This window comes from Urocitellus parryii, chromosome 8 (assembly GCF_045843805.1).
Source record: "Urocitellus parryii isolate mUroPar1 chromosome 8, mUroPar1.hap1, whole genome shotgun sequence".
Lineage (NCBI taxonomy): Eukaryota > Metazoa > Chordata > Mammalia > Rodentia > Sciuridae > Urocitellus > Urocitellus parryii.
In genome coordinates, this window is record NC_135538.1 from 123,347,803 (window position 1) to 123,372,070 (window position 24,268).

Here is a 24,268-nt window from a genome sequence, read left to right on the forward strand (position 1 = left end):
TAATCTGAGTATAATACCTTCCTTTATGCAAAGTTGCTGGGAGGATTGGAGATGACATATTTAAAACTCCTGACTCATAGTAGGAATTCAGTACAGGACAACTCTTCAAAAGAGTTGTGCTTCTGTATATTTCTATCATCCATGTATGGTGTTAATGTTTCCCTGACACTTTACAGTCATCACTAAACATTCTCATTCCAATAAAATATTTGCCCATCTGACTAGAAAAAATTTAATTCCATTTTATTTTTATTATTAATGTTGCACTGTATATATAGCTTTCAGCACCAAGAATATCTAAAATTCTATGCCTGCCTGAGGTCGAAGGACCAGGCTTACCAAGCTATACCTGTTTAAGCTCTTGTGTATTTGATCAGACTTGCTGTTATATGTCTTGGTTATATGAAACCACTAGGTATCCCCTCTTCTCCTTAAACACACTAAACTCATGCTAAACATATACTAGCTGTGTTTTCTTCCTGGAATACTTTTCCCCTTTTCTTGTCCAGGACTGTCCCTTTCTCACTTTTCAGAATACATCTCAAATAGGAGTGGAGGCTCAATCCTGACTTAGGAGGGGATAAGAAGAAATCAAGCAGAAAAGTCATGGCAGGAAGGATCTGCAGGTGAGAAATGCTTGTGGATATTGGGAGGTACATGTGGACCCTATGTATGTTTCCTAAGGAAAAATGTTAGTTTAGGGTATTTGCCAAGCCCTAAGGGAGTTAGCGATAAATATTTATTATAATGAGAGGAAATCCATCAAATTTTAGGACGCTACAGTTAGTAAGACCCTTTATGCCCTTTAAATTATTCCCTGCCCTGCCTTCCAATTCCAAGTTTGGGAGAGGTAAAAAGGCATTGTGGTAAGTAGGGGAGGAACATAGAGTGACCTCTTCTCCCAGTTCTTCTGTAGGTGGGCACTAGTTGGCAAATGGAAATGCAAAATATTGCTATAGGATTTCCATCATTTTATTTATGTAAGTCCATTCTTGGGACCAAAAGTTACCAAAGAACTTTTATTATCTGAGTTATCTGCCCAATATTGCAGCCAGTGGGTTTGCCCCTGGTTTGCCCATACAATAGAGGAATGGAATGCATTTATTTTCTGGTGGAAATCTTACTCTTTGGAATTCTGTTAGTTCAAGGCATTTGCTATCTTGTCTTATTGTTTCCCCCCACTAGGACATAAACTCTGGCAGAGCAGGTACAAGGTCTATAGCTTATAGCTGTATTTTTAAGTGCTTGTAAATTAAGATGAACAATCTTTCTTCTTTTAAATCAGCATTTAAAAGTACTGTATAAAATAGAGTGAGGCATTATTATGGTTGGTATATATTTTGGTGTTTTAATAAATTCAAATAATCTTTATTAGATCACAAATTACATCCAATAAATGCATCTATTTAAAAGTACAGTCCAATAATTTTGATATTCTGTGAAAACACTGCTGTAAAAAAACTACATAATTTTTTTTTTATCAACCCAAATGTTCTTCTTACCCCCATCCCTCTTATCAAGGGGATTTAATCACAGACAACCATTGATCTTTTTATTTTTCCCATGCTGGAGATGGAACCTAGGACTGCATAGAGGTTAGGCAAGTGCTCTGCCACTGAGCTACACCCCCAGCCTATGATCAACTTTCTTTCACAATGGTTTGCATTTTCTAGAACTTCATATAAAGGACTCACATTATGTGCTCTTCCATGACTACTTAATTTCACTTGGTAATCTTCTGAGATTCTTTCAGGTTGCTTCATGTATCAGTCATTCATTTCTTTTCATTACTGAGTGGTCTTCATTGTATGATGTATTGTAAGAGATTTACTAGACTGACTTATACCAGCAAAGACTGAATGGTCCCCCAATGGCCATGGACAGGCTGGAGAGCTAGAGACACAATCACTTTTCAGTCCAAGAAGCTGGAAACTCAAATAAGAAGGACCAATGATGCACCATTATGAATAATTGTTGCTGTGTTTTGATTGACTTGGGGCGTGAGAGAAGATGGTGAAGGGATTGTCCTCAAAGAATCACTTGTTATACAGGAAAAGTAAAGGTTGTTCTGTGAAGTTGCAGGGTGAATAAGTGGTAACTTCAGAATCTGGAGGACTAATCTGCTTTTCTGTATCTAAACGTAGATATGAGCAGGCGGACAGTGATATTTTCAAGTGTACAAACTTTTATTTTTATTATTTTAATTGAAGTACAAAGGATTGAAGAAGGAAAACTTCTATTATCCTTGCTCCTGCCCTGTCTACAGAACCTTCTTCCTAATTCACTCCAGTTTGTGTAAACACCCCTTTTCCTCTTGAAATCTCTGGACATTGTCATCCAAGTTTAGCTTTCTAAACAACCTCTCGGTTCTCTGCTTCAGCCCTTAGAAATCACTCAGGCCAGCTCCTTTTTCTTTCCACTCTCATTCATTTCTCTCCTGGCTTTGCTCCTCTCCTGTCTTTCCCGTTTCCAGTACTCCTTCAAAGAGTTCTCTGCTTGGATTGCAGGACCAACCAGCTTCCCACAGTTTCCTGTTTTATTTTCGCCATCTCACTTCTCACTTGTGCTGAGGGTATAAAGGCGCCTTGAGTTCGCCCAACTCCCGGGAGGGAAGCTAAGCAGGAAGTTGGAGAGAAGGGTTAAAACCACCGACGTCAGCCCTCCCGCGCATCCTAGAGGGGCCCGCTGCCCCGCGAGGTGGGGGTAGGGCCGGGAGGTGGAGCTCCAGCACAAGTCTTCCTGGCAGCGGGTTCCGCTTTGTGTGTGTGTGTGTGTGTGTGTGTGTGTGTGAGTTCCGCTTTGTGTGTGTGTGTGTGGCAGCGAGTTCCTCTTTGTGTGTGTGTGTGTGTGTGTGGCAGCGAGTTCCGCTTTGTGTGTGTGTGTGTGTGTGTGTGTCTTTGTGTGTGTGTGTGTGGCAGCGAGTTCCTCTTTGTGTGTGTGTGTGTGTGTGTGGCAGCGAGTTCCGCTTTGTGTGTGTGTGTGTGTGTGTGAACGAGTTCCGCTTTGTGTGTGTGTGTGTGTGTGTGTGGCAGCGAGTTCCTCTTTGTGTGTGTGTGTGTGTGTGTGGCAGCGAGTTCCGCTGTGTGTGTGTGTGTGTGTGTGTGTGTGTGTCCGGGATGGAAATGTAGGCTTGTGGGATTGATGGGCATTTTAATAGCAATCATTGTTGCATTTCATTATTTTTAAGGATTTGAACATCGTGTGTCTTGGCTTCCTATAAGAACGTGCTGCAACAAGCATATTTTCCTGCTGAAAAAGCCCAGGAAATGAAGAGAGTTTCTCCAGTGGATATTGGAAAGGACATTCAGTTGTGAAGAAGAGAATATAGAAAATCTGGAGAAGGAGCATAATGTTTGTAAGGAAGTGTTGAGTGATTTATGTTTGATATTTGATGTTTTGAAATATTTTTTCACCTCTAAGTATACGTAGAAAATAGAGAATTTTAGTAATTAGGAGAAGACAAGTTTGCAAGAATCATTTCACATATGATTATGGAGAGGTACTGAGGTTTTCTTTTTAGGAGAAGACAAGTTTGCAAGAATCATTCCACATATGATTATGGAGAGGTACTGAGGTTTTCTTTGTTCTTACTCTTCACCTTTTAAATAGATTTTATTTTTAGAGCAGTTTTAGCTTCACAGTAAAACTGTGCAGAAAGCACATTTCTTAAATTCCAGGAATACTTTCCCCTCTTCAGTCTCACCCACTATCAATATCCCACTCCAGAATCATAGTTTGCTATAATTGATGAACCTACATTAACATATCATTAAAGCCCATTGTTTATGTTTGGGCTTTTTCTTGGTGTTATACATTCTATGGGTTTAGAAAAACATATCATAGTACATACCAACTAATTTTATGGACTTATAAATTCTCTTTGTCTCCTCTTCATCCTTCCCTTTCCCTTTATAGCCCTTGGTAACCTCTGTTCTTTTCACTGTCTCCACATTTTGCATTTTCTGGAAGGGTTTTAAGGAAGATGGATTGGAAGAAGACAGAAGGGAAAGCAAAATAAATAAGAGGTCATGATTAATGAAAAATAAAGCAATAGATCATTGAAAGAAGGAAAAGTATTGGGAGAAGTTATCATGGAAAACATAAGTATCTCAAAGGGAAATAGAGATGGGATTTATTGGGTGATACCAGGAAATTTTAAAAAGGAAGATGGTTATTGGAATTTTATAAGAAGTAGGAATTATAGCATACCAGATATTGAACTGTCTAGTTGATATTTAATAGGAATATAGAAAGTTTGAAGAAGAATGGAAATTCATTAAAGTTGCTGCGTGGCATTCAGACTAGGCACAACAAATTACCTGAATAGTTCAGCTAGAATATGAGGCTTCTGCCAAGAGGTCAGTTGCCTATTGAAGAAGAACTAATCACCTGTTTGTTAGACATCATCCTGTATTGGCAGGATTTTATAGATCTACCTTTGCTTTTTTCTAACTTTGTGCTTTTCTCAACTGATCCCTACGGGGCATGAAAATGGGGCAGAATAACAACTTGTGGACTCCAGAATTATCCTAGAGGGAATGGAGAAACAGAAGTGTTGGAGAGCCATCTAAGACTCCTACCCCAAGAAGTCATTTTTGTTCTTGGTAAATCTGTCATTCTAGTTCCCTGATAATGGGTCATGTTGATTTCTTTTTGGTCTTCTTTGAGTACTAATAAGGGTGTGGCAGACTGGCTGAAAGAAAAACTAAAAGAATTATTATTGGTTTACTTTCTGTGTAACACCAATCAGAAAGTCAAGGAATATAGAGAAAGACAAGGAATGAAAAGAAAGTATATCCAGTGTTGGGGAGAAACTAGGAAAGAGCTAAGTCATTGAGGAGACCAAGCCACTATATAGGTTCTTCATTTCAGTAATAGTTTTTCTCTGCATAATACACAAGAATAACTAACCCTACCAAGCCCCAGTATACTTCCAGTCTACATGTAATAGTGATTCCCCAAATAGGATATGGCATATGTGCTCATTCCCATTTGGGGTGAATGCCTGTATTTATCTTTAGGTCCCTTTCAGTTAATCTTCACACCCATGCTGGTGCAAGATCTTTCAAGCACTCCAGCCAGAAGAGTCTTTCACCACCATTCAAAATTTCCCAACCAACCTAAGGAAAAAATTCTGATTTTGCATCAGTAGTATAAAACTGCCAGTACAAACCTTGTTTTTCAAGCTGATTATTTTAGGAGCCGAATGAAGATTGAAATGGTGAGCTCAACATGTATATGTATGTGTAGTCCCAGTGCAAAAATTCTTTGATTTCTCAATCACTACTTCAGAAAGTTTCCCAATTGGTACAAGAAAGTAAAGAAGAGGTATCATGTGGGGCATGGTGGCCCATGCCAGATGTAGTGTCAAATGCCTGTAATCCCAGCAGTTTGAGGCAGGAGGATGGCAAGTTTGAGGTCAGCCTGAGCAACCTGGTGAGTCCCTGTCTCAAAATAAAAAATAAAAGGGACTGGGGATGTAGTTCAGTGGTGAACTGACCCTGGGTTAAGGGGCAAAGTCACTATGTTTTGGAGGGAATTTGTTATGTAGCAATACATGGTTTCCTGCTTTTGCTGTTATGAATAAATGTGCTATGAATTTTTATGTACAAATCTTTTGTGATCATATATTCTCATTTTGGGGGTAAATACCTATGAGTAGACTTTGTGGATCATATGGTAGCCAATTTTGTGATTATAAAGTGATGTCTCATTTTTAATTTTTTATTAAAAATTTTGTGTGACTTTAGGTGTATAACATGATCTATGTATGATATATATGTATAATGCATATATATATTACTATATTACATATATAATTACTTTTCAGTTGACATCTGGTTATCTGATAGGAACAAAAGCCTCACAGAAGCATCCTGTTAAGCATCATATAGCCAATATGATGATTTCCTTGTCTTTCTGGGTTCCTTGATAGAGAAGAGAGGAAATATTGTAATTAAAATAGAGTAATATATTATTGAACAATGGAAATATGTTTGGAAAAAGGAATTGTTACATGTTTTCATCATTCTGTGAACATCATAAAATTTACTTATATAAAGTAAGTGACTCCCACAAAACTAGCAGATAAAATCATGCATTACCAGCATATATGTGTTCCACTGTTGAGCAAAACATCGTTATGCAGCACATCATTGTGGCAAGTTTCCTCCTAATATCCCAGTATTATTATAATCTGATGAAAACTGTTATTGGTGATTATAGTATGGCAGTAGCTGTGTACATTAGATTGATAGCTGTATTTTGGTTTTAAAAAACAATACGTTTATGAGGTGATGGATTTGGTTGAGTTTTAGTTTCTCTTCCCTGTGGCTGTTACTTGAAGGATAAAAGAAGAAAGGGAATGCAGAATGTGATAGCCTATCTTCTCATACTCCATGGGAAGTAAAAGGCATCTTTCTAAGTCTCAGATCAGCTATGGCTCCAGTATTTCCTTATATGGACTTCTTGTGAGCAAAACATAAGAGAGGAAATATTAAGCATTGACAGACAGGATCATATCTGAATTTAAGATATTTTATGAAGATATACATCTTATCTTAGCTGGACCTCCGTCTGTCTCTGAGATACCACATGGCCACACTGACCCTCTGCAGTGGTTTGGGTGCATGGCTTGGGGAACTCAATATTTTTACAAATCATGAAGAAACTCATCAAAGAGTCTCATGAAGAGAAATCATGAAAGTATTTGAATCAGATCTCCCTCAGCTCTCCCTGGAATTGCCTTCCTTCCCCAGCAATCTTCTGAATGACCTCTATACCTCCTCAGGGTGTATATGAATGGGTTAAGTGAAGGAGTGCCCACTGCATAGAAGAGGCAAAGAATTTGCCTCTCTTTTGGGTATAGGGATTTTGGGCTGAAGATAGACAGCAATGACTGAGCTGTAGAAATAGTGACAGTCATGAGATGGAAAGAGCAGGTCCCTAAAACTCTTTTCCATGCTTGGGCAAAGTTAATTCTCAGTACTTCGCTTGCTATAGCAGTGTAAGAGACAAGGTTGAGGCTGAGAGGAACCACCACAAAGATGACCCTGGACATAGCTAATTGGATTTCATTGTAGGTGGTATCGCCACAGGATAGTCTAGAGAAGGAACTTCACACAAAAAGTCATCTATCTGCTGGTGGGGATAGAAGGGCACTAGGAGAGTGGGTGGTGTCTGGACTATGGATTGGGCCAGAACCAACATAGCCATATAGTGGTCAAAGGCCATCACTGTCAGGAGGATGCACTCAGTTGTTCCCAGGGGCATGAAGATGAACAGCAAGATAAAGCAGCTCAGACCAGGATGGCCTTCTTGGGGCCTCAGAGATTGACCAGCATCTCGGGGATACAATTTGTGGTGAAGCAGATGTCCAAGAAAAAAGAGGCTGGAGAGGAAAATGTACTTTAGGGAGTGGAGCCTGTGGCCCAGCACTGACAGCAAGATGAGTGTGTTGCTTACCAGGGTGAGGAGGTAGGAAGTTAAGAACCCATAAAGAGAATCCTTTCCAGCCCTGGGTGTTTTGAGAAGCCCAGAAGGAGGAATCCCACTGGGGAGCTTTGTTTGACCATGGCCTGTTCCTGTTCAGAAGTGGAAGGATGAGATGAGTGAGCTCCAACCTGTTTTGTAAAAAGTCAACTCAGATGCTTGTCAGGCCACATTAAGTGGACATTTCTCCCCTCCTTCTCTCCTAGGCTCCCATTCCCAGTACATCACCATCCAGCACCTCTGTTACCTTGATCTTCCTGGTCAAGCTTTGTCTAGTGGGAGGACGGAAAGCAGCAATATGGTAGACAATGGATGGAGCTCCACTCTGGTGCCTCTGACTTTCTGGTTGAACACAAAGGCAATTGACATATAACGTGTTTATTATTCTTCATTAAATCTGCAGTAACTTATTGAGCATGTATCTTCTGGATGAACAGAATGAATACTGTAGTCATTCTGTACATCCAGAAAGAGTTAGAAAAAAAATTTTGTTGTTTGCGTATGCAGATTTAGCAATAAAATTTTATTTTTTGGGTCTGGAGATTTTACCCAGGGATACTACATCACTGAGCTAAATTGTGAGCTTTTTTATTTTTTTATTCTAAGTTGCTCTGAGGATATATATATATATATATATATATATATATATATATATTTCAAATTTTGTTTTTCTACATAGCAGTAGAGTGTATTTTGACATATATACACACATGGAGTATAACTTATTCTAACTTGGATCCCATTCTTCTTGTTTCAATTTTTTATTTATTCTTTTTAATTATACATGAGAGTATAATGTACATGATGTGGAGTTTCACTGGGCATGTGTTTGTATATGAACATAGGAAAGTTATGTTCGATTCATTCTGCTGTCTTTCCTATTCCACTTCCCACTCCCTTCCTTTCATCTTGCTATATTTCTAAGGACGGCCTTGAACTTGAAGTCCTTCTCTCAGCCTCCTGAGAGGTGTGTCTTATGGTGCTTGGCCACATTTAACAAAACTTCAAGGTCAAAAATACCAGACTACAGAATGTTTAAATTTAATTTTTATTTCCCTAGGGCAAAACCATTTTCCCAAGGAAATGATACAGCCATAATTTTGCCGATTGTTTAAGGCAAGGGACTACAGCTCTGCTTGTGTTTCTGCTTGGTCATCCAAGAACCATTGTAGCTGGTGTGGTGGTAAATGGCATGTAATTTCAGCTCTTTGGAAGGCTTAGGGAGGAGGTTCAGAAGCTGGAGGACAGTCTAGGCAACCTAGTGAGAGACTGTCTCAATAAAATAAAAAGGGCTGGGAATATAGCTCAGTGGTTAAACATGCGTGGGTTCAATCCCTGGACAGATGCACAGATGGGCGTGTGCTTCCACATCCAAATACACACATGGAGCACCCCCACTGTATAGCAGTCCTTGAACTCTTCATAATGATGCTCTTGGTTTTAAGAGTTAGCATGCCTGCAGGCCCAGCATGAGGCAGTGTGAAAGAAATGATTGTACCCCTGTGGGGGCTTCACACTCAGTGAGACCTACCTTGAAGGAATCAAATAGGAACATGGGAAAGGCTGGAAGTTTCATTATGCAATAATTAAAATGTAGAGGATTCATGACAAAAACTACCATGTTCCTTATAAAACAATTGCTGACAAACCTGCAAAGCAGCATCACCACTGCTGGTCACCAAGCCTTTTCCTTGTACCATAATGCAAGTTTGTACCTGCTTTTGTTTGCAGTGGAGGCAACCAGAGGCAGAATATATGTATTAAGGAAGAGAGGTTTTGCACTCTATATAATGATAGTGTATACAGACAGATCAGCTAGATGGTTTTGTCCCTTCCCTGTTTAAAAAAATAATTATGACTTATTAACATAAGAGTTTTCTCTACAAATAAAAACCCCTAACCTCAACATTTTGTGCAATATAGGCAAATAGGATGAAGGAAAAAAAAAAGCTGCCAATTATTTTGTTCTGGGACATAAGGGTGGGGTGGCCCTTTTTTCCTCTTCAGAAAGACTATATCACTAGAAAAATACAGAGTTGCCTGTAGTGATGTTCAGGCCTGTGATCCTGGGGAGGATGAGGCAGGAGGATCACTAGTTCAAAGCCAGCCATTCTCAGCAACCAGGCGGGACCCCAAACAACTTAGCAAGACCCTGTCTCAAACTAAAAAATAAATAAAGGGCTGGGGGTATGGCTCAGTGGTTAAGGACCCTTGGTTCAACTCCTGATACAAAAACAAACAAACAAAAAACACCACTGGGTTGATAGTGAACATTTTAAGCAGAAATTTGATTTTTTTTCATACTGTCTTTATTAACTATTTGAGACTTCAGACTTTTTATATTAAAATTCAAACCTTCAGAAATTTAAAAAATATTTTTTAGTTATAGATGGACACAATAGCTTTATTTTATTTTTATATGTGGTTTGAACCCAGTGCCTCCAATATGCTAGGCAAGAGCTCTATCTCTGAGCCACAACCCCATCCCCCAGAAGAATTTTAAGAGTAGTGTAAAGAGAGAACTTGAACATACCCTTTATTTCAATGTTATTAGTATGTGCCACTTTTTAATCATTCCATTTTTGCCTTTGCATTTTCAATTATATTTATTCTATGCCATTGAAGAGTGGGTAGCATATATAAAGCCTCTTCATTGCTTCATGTTTCTAGGAAAACAGAAGTTCTTTTATTTAAGAACAGCAGAATATTGATAAAATAATTACTCAGTAGACTATACTCATAATTGTGTCAATAATGTCCTTCACATTTTTTTTTCTTTAAGAAATATACTGTATGCCTATCCTTGGCTTCTCCTTTCCCTTGTCACAGAGATCTTGAGCCTTAAAGTGCAGGCTGATGGGTTCAGGTTCTACATGAGAAGCTGAGGGTTTGCAGGGGTGTGTCTTCTTACACTCAATAAACACGGAGGGATCAAGAAAACCATCGAGACTCCCAGAATTGAAGGCAAATAAAGATAATGTATAGAAGAAAGAAGTCTTCACAGTAAAGGAGGTATCTGGATGGATGGGTCAAGGAAAGCTTTTTAGAGGAAGGGACATGAATTTTTGCTGTGCAAACAGTGGGGGACACAGATGGCGAGCTCACAGATTAGGGATGGGATGGCAGCCTCCCTGGCAATTATGAGGCAGGAACCGAGAGTCTCTGAGCACAGACGATTTTAGGAAGACCAATGAGGTGAGAGGTGGCAAGCTGGTGGTCTGGTGGGCAGAAAGTGCCCTGGGAGTTTGTGGCATGGCATGCTCATCTCCCCATCCTGGGGTATCCATATGTGTTAAAAGACACCTTTCATTTCCCTTTTTGTGCAGATTTCTTCTTTTTGGTCTTCTATTTTCCTTCCTTCATCATTGTTCTTCCCCTTGAAGATAAGATTTGTTCCCTTTTAAAAAGTAATTATCCAAATAAAAGTGCAACTAAACCTTACTTATGGATTATATGGAATAATAGAATAAACACATGGTGTCCCAGTACTCTCCACCCCCATTTAAGAACACAACACCTCAGGAGTCTTCTGGGCACCCCTCCCTGAAAACATCTCTTTCTTTCTCTCTGGAGATGGAAGCACTCCTCTCATTAGTTGAAGTCCTCATCTTTTTAAACTCCATAGTGCCTTATCTTTTCTATCTCCGTAACTGCCTACCCATTTCACTGATCCTTGAACTGCAGCATTTCTCATATTCTTGCTCTCTTGACAACTTGTCTCACTTTATACTTTTTAAAAAATATCTTCACTTTAAATTTTCCTTTGACTCTGGTTCCCTCTTATTTCTACATGGTCCTTCTCTCTAGGCCTAATATAAAGCAAGCACTACTTTTCCTCCTCCTTGTTATTTACACACACACACACACACACACACACACACACACACACACACATTCATTTATTCCCTTATTGATTACCAGAGAGCCATCCCTTTACTAGTTGCTGCAAGATAATGAGTTATAAATGCTGATCTACATTCCAATGATAACCTCCTATTATTTTAGCAGTTTTTCCTTATATTCCAGACACTGTGTTTGGTGATTTCCTGGAATCTCTGAAATTTGCAATTTAACTAATACTAGCCCTTCTTTATAGAAAAAGAAAGTCTCATAAGTGTTGATTAACTTGCAGAAAGCTACCCAGTCTCTGGCACTTAAGCCCCAGTTCAAGAAAGCTGGGTGTGGTGACACCTGCCCATGATCCTAGTGATTTGGGAGACTGAGGCAGGAAGATTTCCAGTTTAAGTCCAGCCTCAGCAATTTAGTGAGAACCTGTCTCAAAATAAAAAGACCTGGGAATGTATCTCAGTGGTAAAGCACATGTGGGTTCAACCCCCAGTAACTCCTCATCAGGCAGGATTTCCAACACTATTGAGTGAAAGGTTAATAAAATAGGTACTTGTCACTCCATTTCTCTATATGCTTAACAAAACACTGTTGAAATCTTAAGAACTGTTTGCTAATCTTGTTCTCAGAAATGTGCTGTCCCTAACTGTGGACTGTCTGCTAATCTTGTTCCCAGAATGAGCTGTCCCCAACTGCCAAACTACAAAATGTAACTTCTCTCGCTGCTCTCTCCAGGGAAAGTATATAAGCTCTGCTCAAGCTGTTCTCAGGGCTCTATCTCTCTTTGCTATAGAGAGAGCCCTAGCATGCTGGTCTCCAAATAAACTCACCCTTCTGCTTTTGCATAAGACAGTCTCTTGCGGTCTCTTACTCCGACGTTTCGCCGGACCCTTACATTTGGTGCATTGGCCGGGAACTGCGCATCGCCGGACAGGGAGACCTCAACAAGACTCCTTTAGGGGGGTAAGTAAGGCGCCTTACCTTCTTCTTCTCCTCCTCCTTCTTCTCCTTCTTGTTTTTCCTTTGCGATCGCTCAGAGTCTGGTTTTGGGCTGGAGAGCGTAAGCTCTCAGGGCCTTCTGGTTTTGGGCTGGAGAGCGTAAGCTCTCAGGGCCTTCTGGTTTTGGGCTGGAGAGCGTAAGCTCTCAGAGCCTTCTGGTTTTTCTGGTTTTCTGGTTTTGGGTTGGCAGAGTGTGGTTGTCAGCGGAGAGCGTAAGTTCCCCCTGGCGGTGGTGGATAGACGTGTCCCTGAAGCCACAGACCACGTCTCCTCAAAGGACGCTTTGGGAGACTCTGGGGGGGACGGAGGTGCCCCCATCTGGGAGGGACAAGGTGCCCTCATCTGTATTCTGCTGCCAACCCGTCTGGTCTTGCCGGCATCTATTCTTTCTCTCAGGTTGAATTCACTATCTGTTTTTAATCTTTACCTCTGAACTTGTGTTACACGTTTACTGTTTACTGTGTGTCCATGTTTGTGTCACATTTATATTGTCCCTGTCTTTGTTCAAGTAACTTTCATTATGGGACAGAGTCATTCCACGCCTCTGTCCCTGATCCTTGATCACTGGGCTGAAGTCCGCATAAGGGCTCAGAATCTTTCTTTTTCAGTAAAACGCTGGACCTGGCAGACTCTCTGTGCCACAGAATGGCCCGCCTTTGGAGTTGGATGGCCTCCAGAAGGATCTTTCTACTCCCCATTGATTCAAAAAGTCAGAGATACTGTTTTTCAGCTGGGGCCACATAGCCATCCAGATCAACAGCCATATATCTTAACTTGGCAGGACCTTTATGAATCTCCTCCTCCTTGGGTGAAGGCTTTTCTTGTCCCTGTTCCTGCTCCTACCCCTCCCCCTACGATTCTATCTCTCAAACCTCCTCCTCCACCCTTTGTTCTCCCTGAGTCTCAAGATTTGACTCTGCTGGACCCTCCTCCCTTTCCTTATCCCCTGCCTCCGTTCCCCAACCCCCAACACCCTCTAAGTGATTCCCCTGCTGCTGGCTCAGCTTCTCCACCATTGAAGGAGGTTAAGCAAGCCCAGCATCCTTCAGATGACTTCCCCGAGGCACACATAGCCCCTCCTCCCCTGGAGGAAGCTGGCCCGGCTAAAGGAACTCGCCGGCAGTGAATGATTAAAAACCCTGAAGCCCCCGTGATACTTCCCCTCCGTCCTCATGGGCCAATGATAGAAGATGGCCATGGTGGAGAAATGAAAATCTACCAGTATTGGCCTTTCTCCTCTTCAGATCTATATAACTAGAAAAATAACAATCCCCCTTTTTCCGAGGACCCCACCCGGCTCACAGGTCTGATAGAATCATTGATGTTTTCACACCAGCCTACTTTGGATGACTGCCAACAACTCTTAGGCACTCTCTTCACGACAGAGGAATGAGAGAGAATCCTCCTGGAAGCAAGAAAAAATATTCTCGGACCAGATGGGCGACCGACACAACTTCCCAACATAATCGAAGCTGACTTCCCCTTGAACCGACCTAACTGGGACCCCAACACCTTTGAAGGTAGGGAGCATCTGTCCACTTACTGCCGGGCTCTAATAGCGGGTCTCCGAGCAGCCGCTAGACGGCCAACTAATTTGACCAAGGTAAGAGAGATTATTCAGGGCCCTAATGAATCACCCTCTATGTTTCTGGAGAGAATTATGGAGGCATATAGGAGATATACTCCTTTTGATCCTCAGGCAGAGGATCAAAAGGCATCTGTCACGATGGCCTTTATTGGGCTAGCTGCCCTAGATATTAGAAAAAAGTTACAACGCTTAGATGGATTACAAGATATGACTTTGAGAGATTTAGTCAGAGAAGCTGAGAAGGTATATTATAAGAGAGAAACTGAGGAAGAAAAGGAACAAAGGAGGGAGAAAGAAAGGGAGCAAAGGGAGAAAGAAAGGGAGCAAAGGGAGGATGAAAGAAGCAAAAGACAGACTGAGGCATTGACTAAGGTCCTGATCACAACAACAAATAGGCCAGAAGTTAGGAGACAGGGAGACAAAAAGGGATACCTGGGCCCACGCCAGAAGCCACATCTGGCCTCAGATCAATGTGCCTACTGTAGAGAAAAAGGACACTGGGTCAAAGAGTGCCCTAGAAAGAAACAGCCACACCAACCAGCCGTTCTAACTCTGGAGGATGACTAGGAAAGTCGGGGCTCGGATCCCTTCCCCGAGCTCAGGGTAACTTTTGAAGTGGAGGGGACCCCAGTAAACTTTGAAGTGGATACAGGGGCAGTATACTCAGCCCTTAAGGCCCCATTGGGCCCTCTATCAACTAAAAGGTCTCTAGTTCAAGGGGCTAATGGCAGTAAATATCGGGCTTGGACAACTAAGAGGACCATGGACCTGGGAAAAGGAAAAGTCCATCACTCCTTCCTAGTGATCCCAGAATGCCCAGCCCCATTGATGGGCAGAGATCTGCTCACCAAACTCCGGGCCACAATAACTTTTAACCCTGAAGGCCCCCAAATGGAATTTCTAAATCCTTCAGTAAAAACTCCTATAGTCATGGCTTTAACTATGTCAGTAGAAGATGAACATCAACTCTTCACACCCCCAAGACTGATCAAACAGGCAAGCTACCCCAGAAATGGATAACAGATTACCCAGATGCCTGGGCAGAAACTGCTGGGTTAGGCCTCGCCGTAAAACAACCTCCAATAATGGTGGAGTTAAAAACCTCAGCCTCCCCAATTAATATTAAACAATATCCTCTGAGCAAAGAAGCTAAAGATGGGATAAGGCCCCATATTCAGAAATATCTGGCCTTAGGGGTCCTAAGGTCCTGTCAATCGGCCTGGAACACTCCCCTGCTACCAGTAAAAAAACCAGGAACCGGGGACTATCACCCTGTTCAAGACTTAAGAGAGATCAACAACAGAGTGCAGGACATTCACCCCACAGTACCTAATCCGTACAATCTGCTTAGTACCCTTAACCCCGAGCGAAAATGGTATACTGTCCTGGACTTAAAAGATGCTTTCTTTTGCTTACCTCTGCATAAAGATAGTCAATTGCTGTTTGCTTTCGAGTGGGTAGACCCAGAAACCGGAACATCTGGTCAACTAACTTGGACCAGACTTCCACAGGGGTTCAAGAACTCCCCCACTCTTTTTGATGAAGCCCTCCACAGAGATCTCAATAACTTCAGAACCATGCACCCTGAAGTCACCCTACTCCAATATGTGGATGACCTGCTACTGGCAGCGGACACCAAGGAAAACTGTGAGTCTGGGACTCAAGCACTACTATCTGAGCTTGCTCAACTCGGGTATAGAGCTTCTGTCAAAAAGGCCCAAATTTGCCAGCAAGAAGTAATCTTCCTGGGCTATTCCCTTAGGGGCGGTAAACGATGGCTCACTGAGCCCAGAAAACAAACTGTTGTGCAGATACCACCCCCATCTAATAAGAGGCAACTCAGAGAGTTTCTTGGGACTGCTGGCTTTTGCAGGTTATGGATACCTGGGTTTGCAACCTTAGCTGCTCCTTTATACCTGTTGTTAAAGGGAAATGCCCAATTCCAATGGAACCCTGAACACCAACAAGCTTTTGATAACATCAAAAGGGCGCTGCTATCTGCTCCGGCCTTAGCACTCTCAGATGTAGAAAAACCCTTTACTGTCTACATTGAGGAAAAGAAAGGAATAGCATGAGGAGTGCTTACTCAAACTTTAGGACCTTGGAAAAGGCCTATAGCCTACTTATCTAAAAAGCTGGACCCAGTGGCTAGTGGATGGCCTCATTGCCTAAAAGCTTTAGCAGCGGCGGCCCTACTAATCAAAGATGCTGATAAGTTAACGCTGGGGCAGAAGCTAACCATTATAGCCCCCCATGCCCTAGAGAGCATCATCCGCCAGCCACCAGACAGATGGCTATCAAACTCTAGAATAACACACTATCAGAGCCTGTTGCTTGACAAGGACAGAATAATATTGGGACCCCCCGCCCCGCTTAACCCGGCTACACTACTACCTGAACAATCATCAGAACCCGTCACTCATGACTGTCAACATATACTGGCAGAAGAAACCAGTATACGATGGGATTTAAAGGACCAGCCACTGCCCCACTCTGAGATCATATGGTTTACTGATGGCAGCAGCTTTCTCCAGGACGGTAAGCGGTGGGCTGGGGCAGCAATTGTTAGCAGAACTAAAGTCATCTGGTCCTCTAACCTCCCAGAGGGAACATCGGCTCAAAAGGCAGAGCTGATCGCCCTCACAAAGGCATTAGAGCTGGCAGCAGGCAAAAAGGCCACCATATACACAGATAGCCTCTATGCCTTCGCTACCGCTCATATACATGGGGCTATCTACCAGCAAAGGGGACTATTAACCTCAGCAGGAAAAGAAATAAAGAACAAAGATGAGATCCTCTGCCTCCTCTCAGCAATACAAAGCCCTAAAGAACTAGCTATAGTGCACTGTCCAGGACACCAGAAAGGAAATGATCCCGTAGCGGTTGGAAACAGGAGGGCAAATAAAGAGGCTAAATTGGCAGCTCTAAACAGAGTAACCATGTTAACACTTTCCATACGGGGGAAATATGAGTCAGGAGGTTTAACTACATCGGAGCACCCCGACAACTTAACATCTGAGGACACTGACACTGAACTCCTTGACAACACTGAACCCAACTTGCAATTTCAGAAAGCCCTACACTACGTTAATAATGTACATCAACTCACTTACCTTGGCTCAAAGAAACTGCAGGCATTCCTAAAAGATCAAGAACAGAGTTTTCCACTAACTGGCTCACAGCGAAAAAAATTAGCTGAACGAATAACAAAAGCCTGTCGGGTCTGTCAATTGGTTAATGCTTACCCCTCCAAGCTTCCTATAGGAAGGTGCCTTCGAGGAACCAGACCAGGACAATTCTGGGAAGTGGACTTTACTGAAATTAAGCCAGCAAGGTATGGACTTAAATATCTCCTATCTTTGTAGATACATTTTCAGGATGGATTGAAGCCTTCCCCGCAAAAAAAGAAACCGCGCAAATGGTGGTCAAGAAGATCCTGGAAGATATTTTTCCAAGATACGGCCTGCCTAAGGTAATAGGGTCTGATAATGGACCGGCGTTCATGGCCCAGGTAAGTCAGGGGTTAGCCAGGACCCTGGGGATTAATTGGAAGTTACATTGCGCTTATAGACCCCAGAGCTCAGGACAAATAGAAAGAATGAATAGAACCATTAAAGAGACCTTGACGAAATTAAGCTTAGAGACCGGCATAAAAGATTGGACTATGCTCCTGCCTTATGCATTGTTTTGTGCAAGAAATACTCCCTCTGTTTCTTTGTGTAACCTTACCCCCTATGAAATTCTCTATGGTGCCCCTCCTCCAGTAAGGGACCTGACCCCAACTCTAAGACCTACCAATTCCTTTCACACCCCCTTGCTTGACAGACTAAAAGCTCTTGAAAGAACCCAGCAATACCTGTGGAAACAGCTGGCCACTGCCTACCAACCTGGGGACGAAGGGACTCCATACCGATATCAAGTAGGAGACTTCGTCTACGTAAGATGACATCAGGTGTCATCCCTAGAACCTCGCTGGAAAGGACCATACTAGGTGCTACTTGTAACACCTACAGCAGTAAAGGTAGAAGGAATCACTTCCTGGATCCATGCCTCTCATCTCAAGCCTGCTCCCTGTCCAGACTCTGGCTGGAAATTGGAAAAGACTGATAACCCTCTCAAATTGCGTATTCGCCGTGTGGATAGGGCTAAGGATCCTCCCCTTGACCATCAGTAGTCCTAATCCTCATCAGCCTGTTCAGCAGCGATGGCTGATCATAAATCCTACTGGACAGGAAGTATGGTCTGTCTTGCACACAGCCCCCTTAGGGACCTGGTGGCCATCTCTCCACCCGGATATTTGTCAGCTGGCTATAGGTCTTTCCTATTGGGATATCCCTGATGAAAAAGATCCCACTAAAATTCCATTAAATCCCCTCCGTATCATAGATAATGGAAACAAACATTATGGATGTAGGGACATACAAGCTAGATGTAGGTTGGCTAGCCTGGATTATTATGTTTGCCCGGCGGACTATCGAAGCCGCAAACAGTCACGGCTGTGTGGGGGAAAAACCGACTTCTTCTGTAAGTCATGGGGATGTGAGCATACAGGGGCTATCTGGTGGAACCCAGACTCCCCTGACAGTCTGATTCGGGTAGGAAGGAATAATACTAAATTAAATCCCAAACAATGTCTCCCATTTAAATGGAGCCCCCAAGTGGAAACTTCTGGACTAGTTGACCCTACTCCATGTAACACAAATAGCCTATGCAACCCCCTAAATATAACCTTTACCTCCAAAGGAAGAAACCAGAATGTCTGGGCATGGCTTTCAGGAAAAACCTATGGAATGAGATTTTACACCACAGGATATGATTTTGGCCTTTGGTTCACCATCAGGTTGGAGAGAAAAGAAATTCCCTTGGCCATAGGACCCAATCCCATCAAGCCAGAAATTGGGCCTCATAGACCACCTGAACCTAAACCTACTAGGGACCTTTCACTTTCCCATACTCCTCAAGTTTCACCTTCATTTTCTTCCCCAATTCAGAGTGAAGTCAACCCCTTCCCCTGGAGGCTAACTGAAAGAGCCTTTGCTGTGCTGAATTTCGCACAACCAGATCTCACTCAGTCTTGTTGGCTCTGTCTCTCCTCTGCTCCTCCTTATTATGAAGGGATAGCAATTGATGGGACTTATGCAGTAAAAGCGCAGAGTTCCTCCTGTAACTGGGGTGAAAATCCTAAGTTAACCCTCCCAGAAGTAACCGGGACAGGCTTATGTATAGGGTCTCCACCTAAAAGTAAACAACACTTATGTATCCAGACAAAACATATTGGCATCACACAGGGTTTCCTTACTCCTGATAATGGAACTTTGTGGGCATGTGACACAGGGTTGACTCCTTGCATTTCAGCCCAGATATTTAACAACTCTGTAAATTATTGTGTAATGGTGCAGATGTTTCCCAGAGTGCTCTATCATGACGCAGATTCATTTGAAGATCAAATAGAGGAACATACAACCCGGTTTCGCAGAGAACCTGTATCCCTCACTTTAGCCATCTTATTAGGAATGGGAATTGCTGCAGGGGTGGGCACAAGGACTACTGCCCTGGTCCGTGGGACACAACAAATGACCCAATTAGAAACAGCAATGGACCAAAACTTAAAGATATTAGAAACCTCCATCACAGCTTTACAAGAATCTTTAACCTCTCTCTCTCTGAAGTTGTTTTACAGAACAGGCAAGGGTTGGACCTCTTCTTCTTGAGAGAAGAGGGCCTTTGTGCTGCATTAAGGGAAGAATGTTGTTTTTATGCCGACCATACTGGAGTTGTAAAAGAATCAATGAGTAAACTAAGAAGACGCCTTGAAGAGCGTCAAAGAGAGAGAGAGACCCAAAAAAGGTGGTATGAGTCTTGGTTCACACAGTCCCCCTGGTTAACTATGCTTTTATCAGCCTTGGCCGGTCCTCTAATAATTCTTATATTGTTGCTAACATTAGGACCCTGTTTGCTCAACCGTGTAGTTTCCTTTCTCCAGGCCCAAATTGGACAAATCAAATTTATGGTAATCAGACAACTATATACCCCACTAGTAGACACGGAATGTGACACCCCCCAATGATCACTTTTATGATTAAAAGTAGCCAGAAGAAGAAGTGAAAAATGAAAGGTTAATAAAATAGGTACTTGTCACTCCATTTCTCTATATGCTTAACAAAACACTGTTGAAATCTTAAGAACTGTTTGCTAATCTTGTTCTCAGAAATGTGCTGTCCCTAACTGTGGACTGTCTGCTAATCTTGTTCCCAGAATGAGCTGTCCCCAACTGCCAAACTACAAAATGTAACTTCTCTCGCTGCTCTCTCCAGGGAAAGTATATAAGCTCTGCTCAAGCTGTTCTCAGGGCTCTATCTCTCTTTGCTATAGAGAGAGCCCTAGCATGCTGGTCTCCAAATAAACCCACCCTTCTGCTTTTGCATAAGACAGTCTCTTGTGGTCTCTTACTCCGACGTTTCGCCGGACCCTTACATTGAGTACTTGTAGAAATTGAAGGGCTGAAGAAGAAGAAGAAACTTATAACTTACTTGTGATTGAGGTCAGAATCTCATCATCATCTTGTTGCCAGAAATTCGTGGTGACAAGGAGGTAGTTTCTGGACTGGCTGAAGTCTCCATGTGATTCTCACAATGAGAAATAAAAGTATTATCACACTCTGAAATTGATTTGAGCTTAGATATTGGGGAAGAGTAATGATTCCCAGTGTTTATTTCCCTGGGAACTTTATGTTCACTGTCCCTCATAACAAATACAAGAGATGGGTATTGTTATTATCTTCCATTTCAGATAAAGGAGTGAAGGCACACACAGGAGAAATAGCTTTTGGAAAGTGTAGTCTAGGCAGCACCAGAGCTGAGTTGAGCCCCTCTGAGGCTGAAGAGGCTGCTCATTAACCATGTGCCCCGCCCCTTAGCCCAAGTGCCAGCCAGAGGCAGCTCTTTACTATGGAGCTCTTTGGTGACAAGCCCCTTCCCTCAATCTCAGTAGCTAACTTCCCTTCTACTGGGACTGGAGGTGGAAAGGGAGGCATTTTGAGTTTGTGAAGGGAGGGATCCCAGGACTCCCATGCCCTAGGGACAACAGCTCAGAAATTCTGCCAAGAGGAGGGGTCCTACTGCCCACAGCCAATTAATAGTCCCTGGCACTAATGATGACTGAGAAGGGAGAAGAAGACTCAGAGGAAATGTGCCAGTGAGATGCTCCCTGTGGGTTATTAAAAGGCCACTCCCTCTATTGTTCTGCCAGTGGGGAGTACAAGGGCACCATTGTCTCCTTATCCACCTTCTGAGGGTCCCTCCTGTGTTTCCAGTTTTTTCTCTCATGCCTCTAATGTACATTCAATACCTCCTGAGTTGGTTTATTTCCTTTCTCTTCTTACATAATACAGATATAGTTTACATAATAAAATGTGTACATTTTAATGTCCAGTTTACTGAGATTTGATAAATATGTATATCCAGGCAAAGACCATCCTAGTGAAAATGTAGAACCTTTGCATTACTCTGGAAAACTCTTCATGCCAATTTACAACAATTCTGTCCATCTGTTCTCTAGGCAATCACAGATTTGATTTTGTTGTAGGAACAAACAAGGAAAGGCACCGAAGATAGCAGAAAGTTTTATTTGGCTGCAGCCAAGTTCAGAGGTCACAGCTTTTGCTGTAATCATCATTTCCTTGAACCCTGAGTTCAGGTAATTTCAGAATTTTATACCCAGCATGTAAGAGGATGGGCTCAGAAGTTCACAGTCTGTGGAAGTTCACATAAAAGCAATTTTTTCTTTTACTGTTTTGGGCAAGTTAACCCTTAAGGACAACATCTGAGAAGGGAGAGAGCTTTTTCTCCCCTTTCTTTCCTCCCCCTGCCAGTTGTTACCTTGGAGCCCAATTGGTAACTTCTCTTATCTTAGAAATGTAGACTTCTCTGTGAAGCTCCAGCTCAAGGCCAAAGGTCTTGTTTACACATTTCTACAAACTATTGTACTGGATAAATGTTTGTGAAAAACTAGTAAGGGAACTTCCAGCCCTTGCAGTGCTGATTTCTTCCTGGCCAGTGGCCAAGTAAATAGAGCAAAAGGAAAATAGAAAGTTTATCTATGTAGAAATCTTTTGTAGAGACTCTTGCTAACAATCCTAAAATTAGCCATGGTGAAGATTTCTGGAGAAGCCCAGTTAAGACTTTTTGTGGAAAAGAGGGTGCCACTACAATCTGTGTCACTTTAGGTTGTTTTTCTCCTCCTAGAACTTCACAGAAAGATCCATTTAATACATACATTCTTCTCTGTGTTTGGTTTCTTACACCCTGCACAACATTGTCAACATTCATCCAAGTTGCTTTCTGAATCATTAGTTAGTTAGTTAGTTAGTTTCTTTCTTCCTTTCTTTTCTTGAGAGGTACTCTGTTGGTTAATTAAAATTACAGTTTGTTTCTTTGTTCTCCTGTTAATGGATATTCGAGTCTGTGGTTTAAAAATATATCCCCATTTTTCTGGCATTCCTGCATGAACAAGGTAGAGCCCATTTCCCTTCCCTTTGAGTATGAGTTGTACCTGGTGATTTGCTTTAATGAACAGAAATGATGGTGTGTGACATCCAAGACTAAGTCATAAGTACCATTGTGACTTGCACTGATACTTGAGATCATCTCCCCAGAAACCCAATAACATTGTGAGACAAAAAAAATGTGTTATCTGAAGGCATTAAATTTTGGAGGGAATTTGGTATGCAGAAATATATGCTTAGATGTTTTCCAAGTTTTGCTGTTATAAATTAATCTGCTGTGAATTATCATGTAGAAGTCATTGTGAACATTTTATTTCATTTTGGTAAAAAGGGAACATTTGCATCATGTGTTAGCCATTCTAGTGAGTGTGAAATGATATCTCATTATTTAAGAATTTTTTAATTAAAATACTTTTCTACATTGGTTGGCCCAGGGCAGAGCTGGCTACAGATGCACCAATTACAACTAGCTTCAGTGCTCACCACCAGTTGTCAGGCCAATGGCCATGAAAAATTGGTGGCTATAGAGGGCTAACTATTTTGTTTCTGTGCCTCTCCTACTTCCAAATAAGTACATTTCACTATATTTTTCATATCAAAAAACTTGGGAAGATGAATAATCTATCCCATCATTTTCTATGAATGCAAATGAGTCTAAAATGAGCTAAAATCAGAGGCCAAACCTAATCCACCTGCCCCATAAAAAGCTAATTCTGGGATAATCCCTGAGCCTGGTCTGATAGTAATATGTTAAATTTTGTTGTGTGAATTTGAGTTGTATACCCTGTTATGTATATATGTATATGCATATATATGATTATACATATTATTTATATTACCCATAGATAATATATATGTAATCATATATATGATATGTACGATCATATGTATGATTATATTCAAATATGTATATGATTATGATATATATGATTACATTCAAAACATCAACTCATATTGTTACTTTTTTGCATATAATAGGATTGCTAACATTTATTCTCAGCAACTTCTTGTATATAATACAATATTACCAACTATAATTCTCATACTGCATGTTAAATCTTTAGACTCACTATTCTTACTATAGTTTTAATTTATAATTCCCTGATGATTCAAGTGTTGAGCATCTCTTCATTAGGCATACTTATCTTCTTTTGTGGAGTGTCTGTTGAAATCTGTTGATCAGGTCAGGCTCTGTTGAACTCTGACAAAAGAAAAGACCACTAACTCCAATTTTAAATCAAATCAAATGTACACTGGGGCTGGCCAGAACTGTCTCTCCTGAAAACCCCGGGGCTAGAAATCAGCACCCTAGCTCTCCAGGAACAAGGTTTTATAGGACAAAAAGTTGCAAAGGTTGGGGGGGGTGTCTTGAGAATTTACAGCTAACAGGATTTTGACAAGCATAATACAAAGGCAGATAGGTTAATGATCTACATGGCATGATATATCAAGGTAGGGAGTAAATTCAGATCCCAACATCAGAACTTTTAAGGCACTATTGAGGTTTCAGAGAAGGTTGTTATTTGGTCAGGGGGAGCCAGGATTACGAGGCACCACTAAGGTTTTAGAGAGGGTTGTTATCTGGCAGGGAAAGCCAGGCATGGGTGAGTTCAAGGCACTGGCAGGAATTCCAAACAAGTTTAGAAATTGCAGTAATTTATAGTAAAACAGAAATTAACTTTTCATGACTTTGTGATGAAATGGCTCTCAATCTTAAAATGGAATTAGGCTGGCTTCATCAGTTCAGGTATGTGTGGGGTCTCCTTTTTTCTCACCTCATTTGTCAAGGGGCCATGAATCTTTACCCTGCAGTGTTACTGCTTGTAACTTTTCATTCTGCT

The 24,268-nt window shown here is 41.7% G+C and overlaps 1 protein-coding gene and 1 pseudogene across 1 annotated transcript; one reads left to right on the plus strand and one right to left on the minus strand.

Annotated features, from left to right (window-relative positions):
• Positions 1-6,725: 6,725 nt before the first annotated feature.
• Positions 6,726-7,574, minus strand: LOC113177798 (olfactory receptor 2H1-like; annotated as a pseudogene).
• A 5,282-nt stretch (positions 7,575-12,856) lies between these two features.
• Positions 12,857-18,118, plus strand: LOC144256739 (uncharacterized). The gene is given in 4 exon segments (XM_077802220.1): positions 12,857-13,360; positions 13,427-14,905; positions 14,908-17,278; positions 17,281-18,118. Coding segments are annotated over 4 exon segments (5,172 nt in total). The 3' UTR covers positions 18,099-18,118.
• Positions 18,119-24,268: the final 6,150 nt, after the last annotated feature.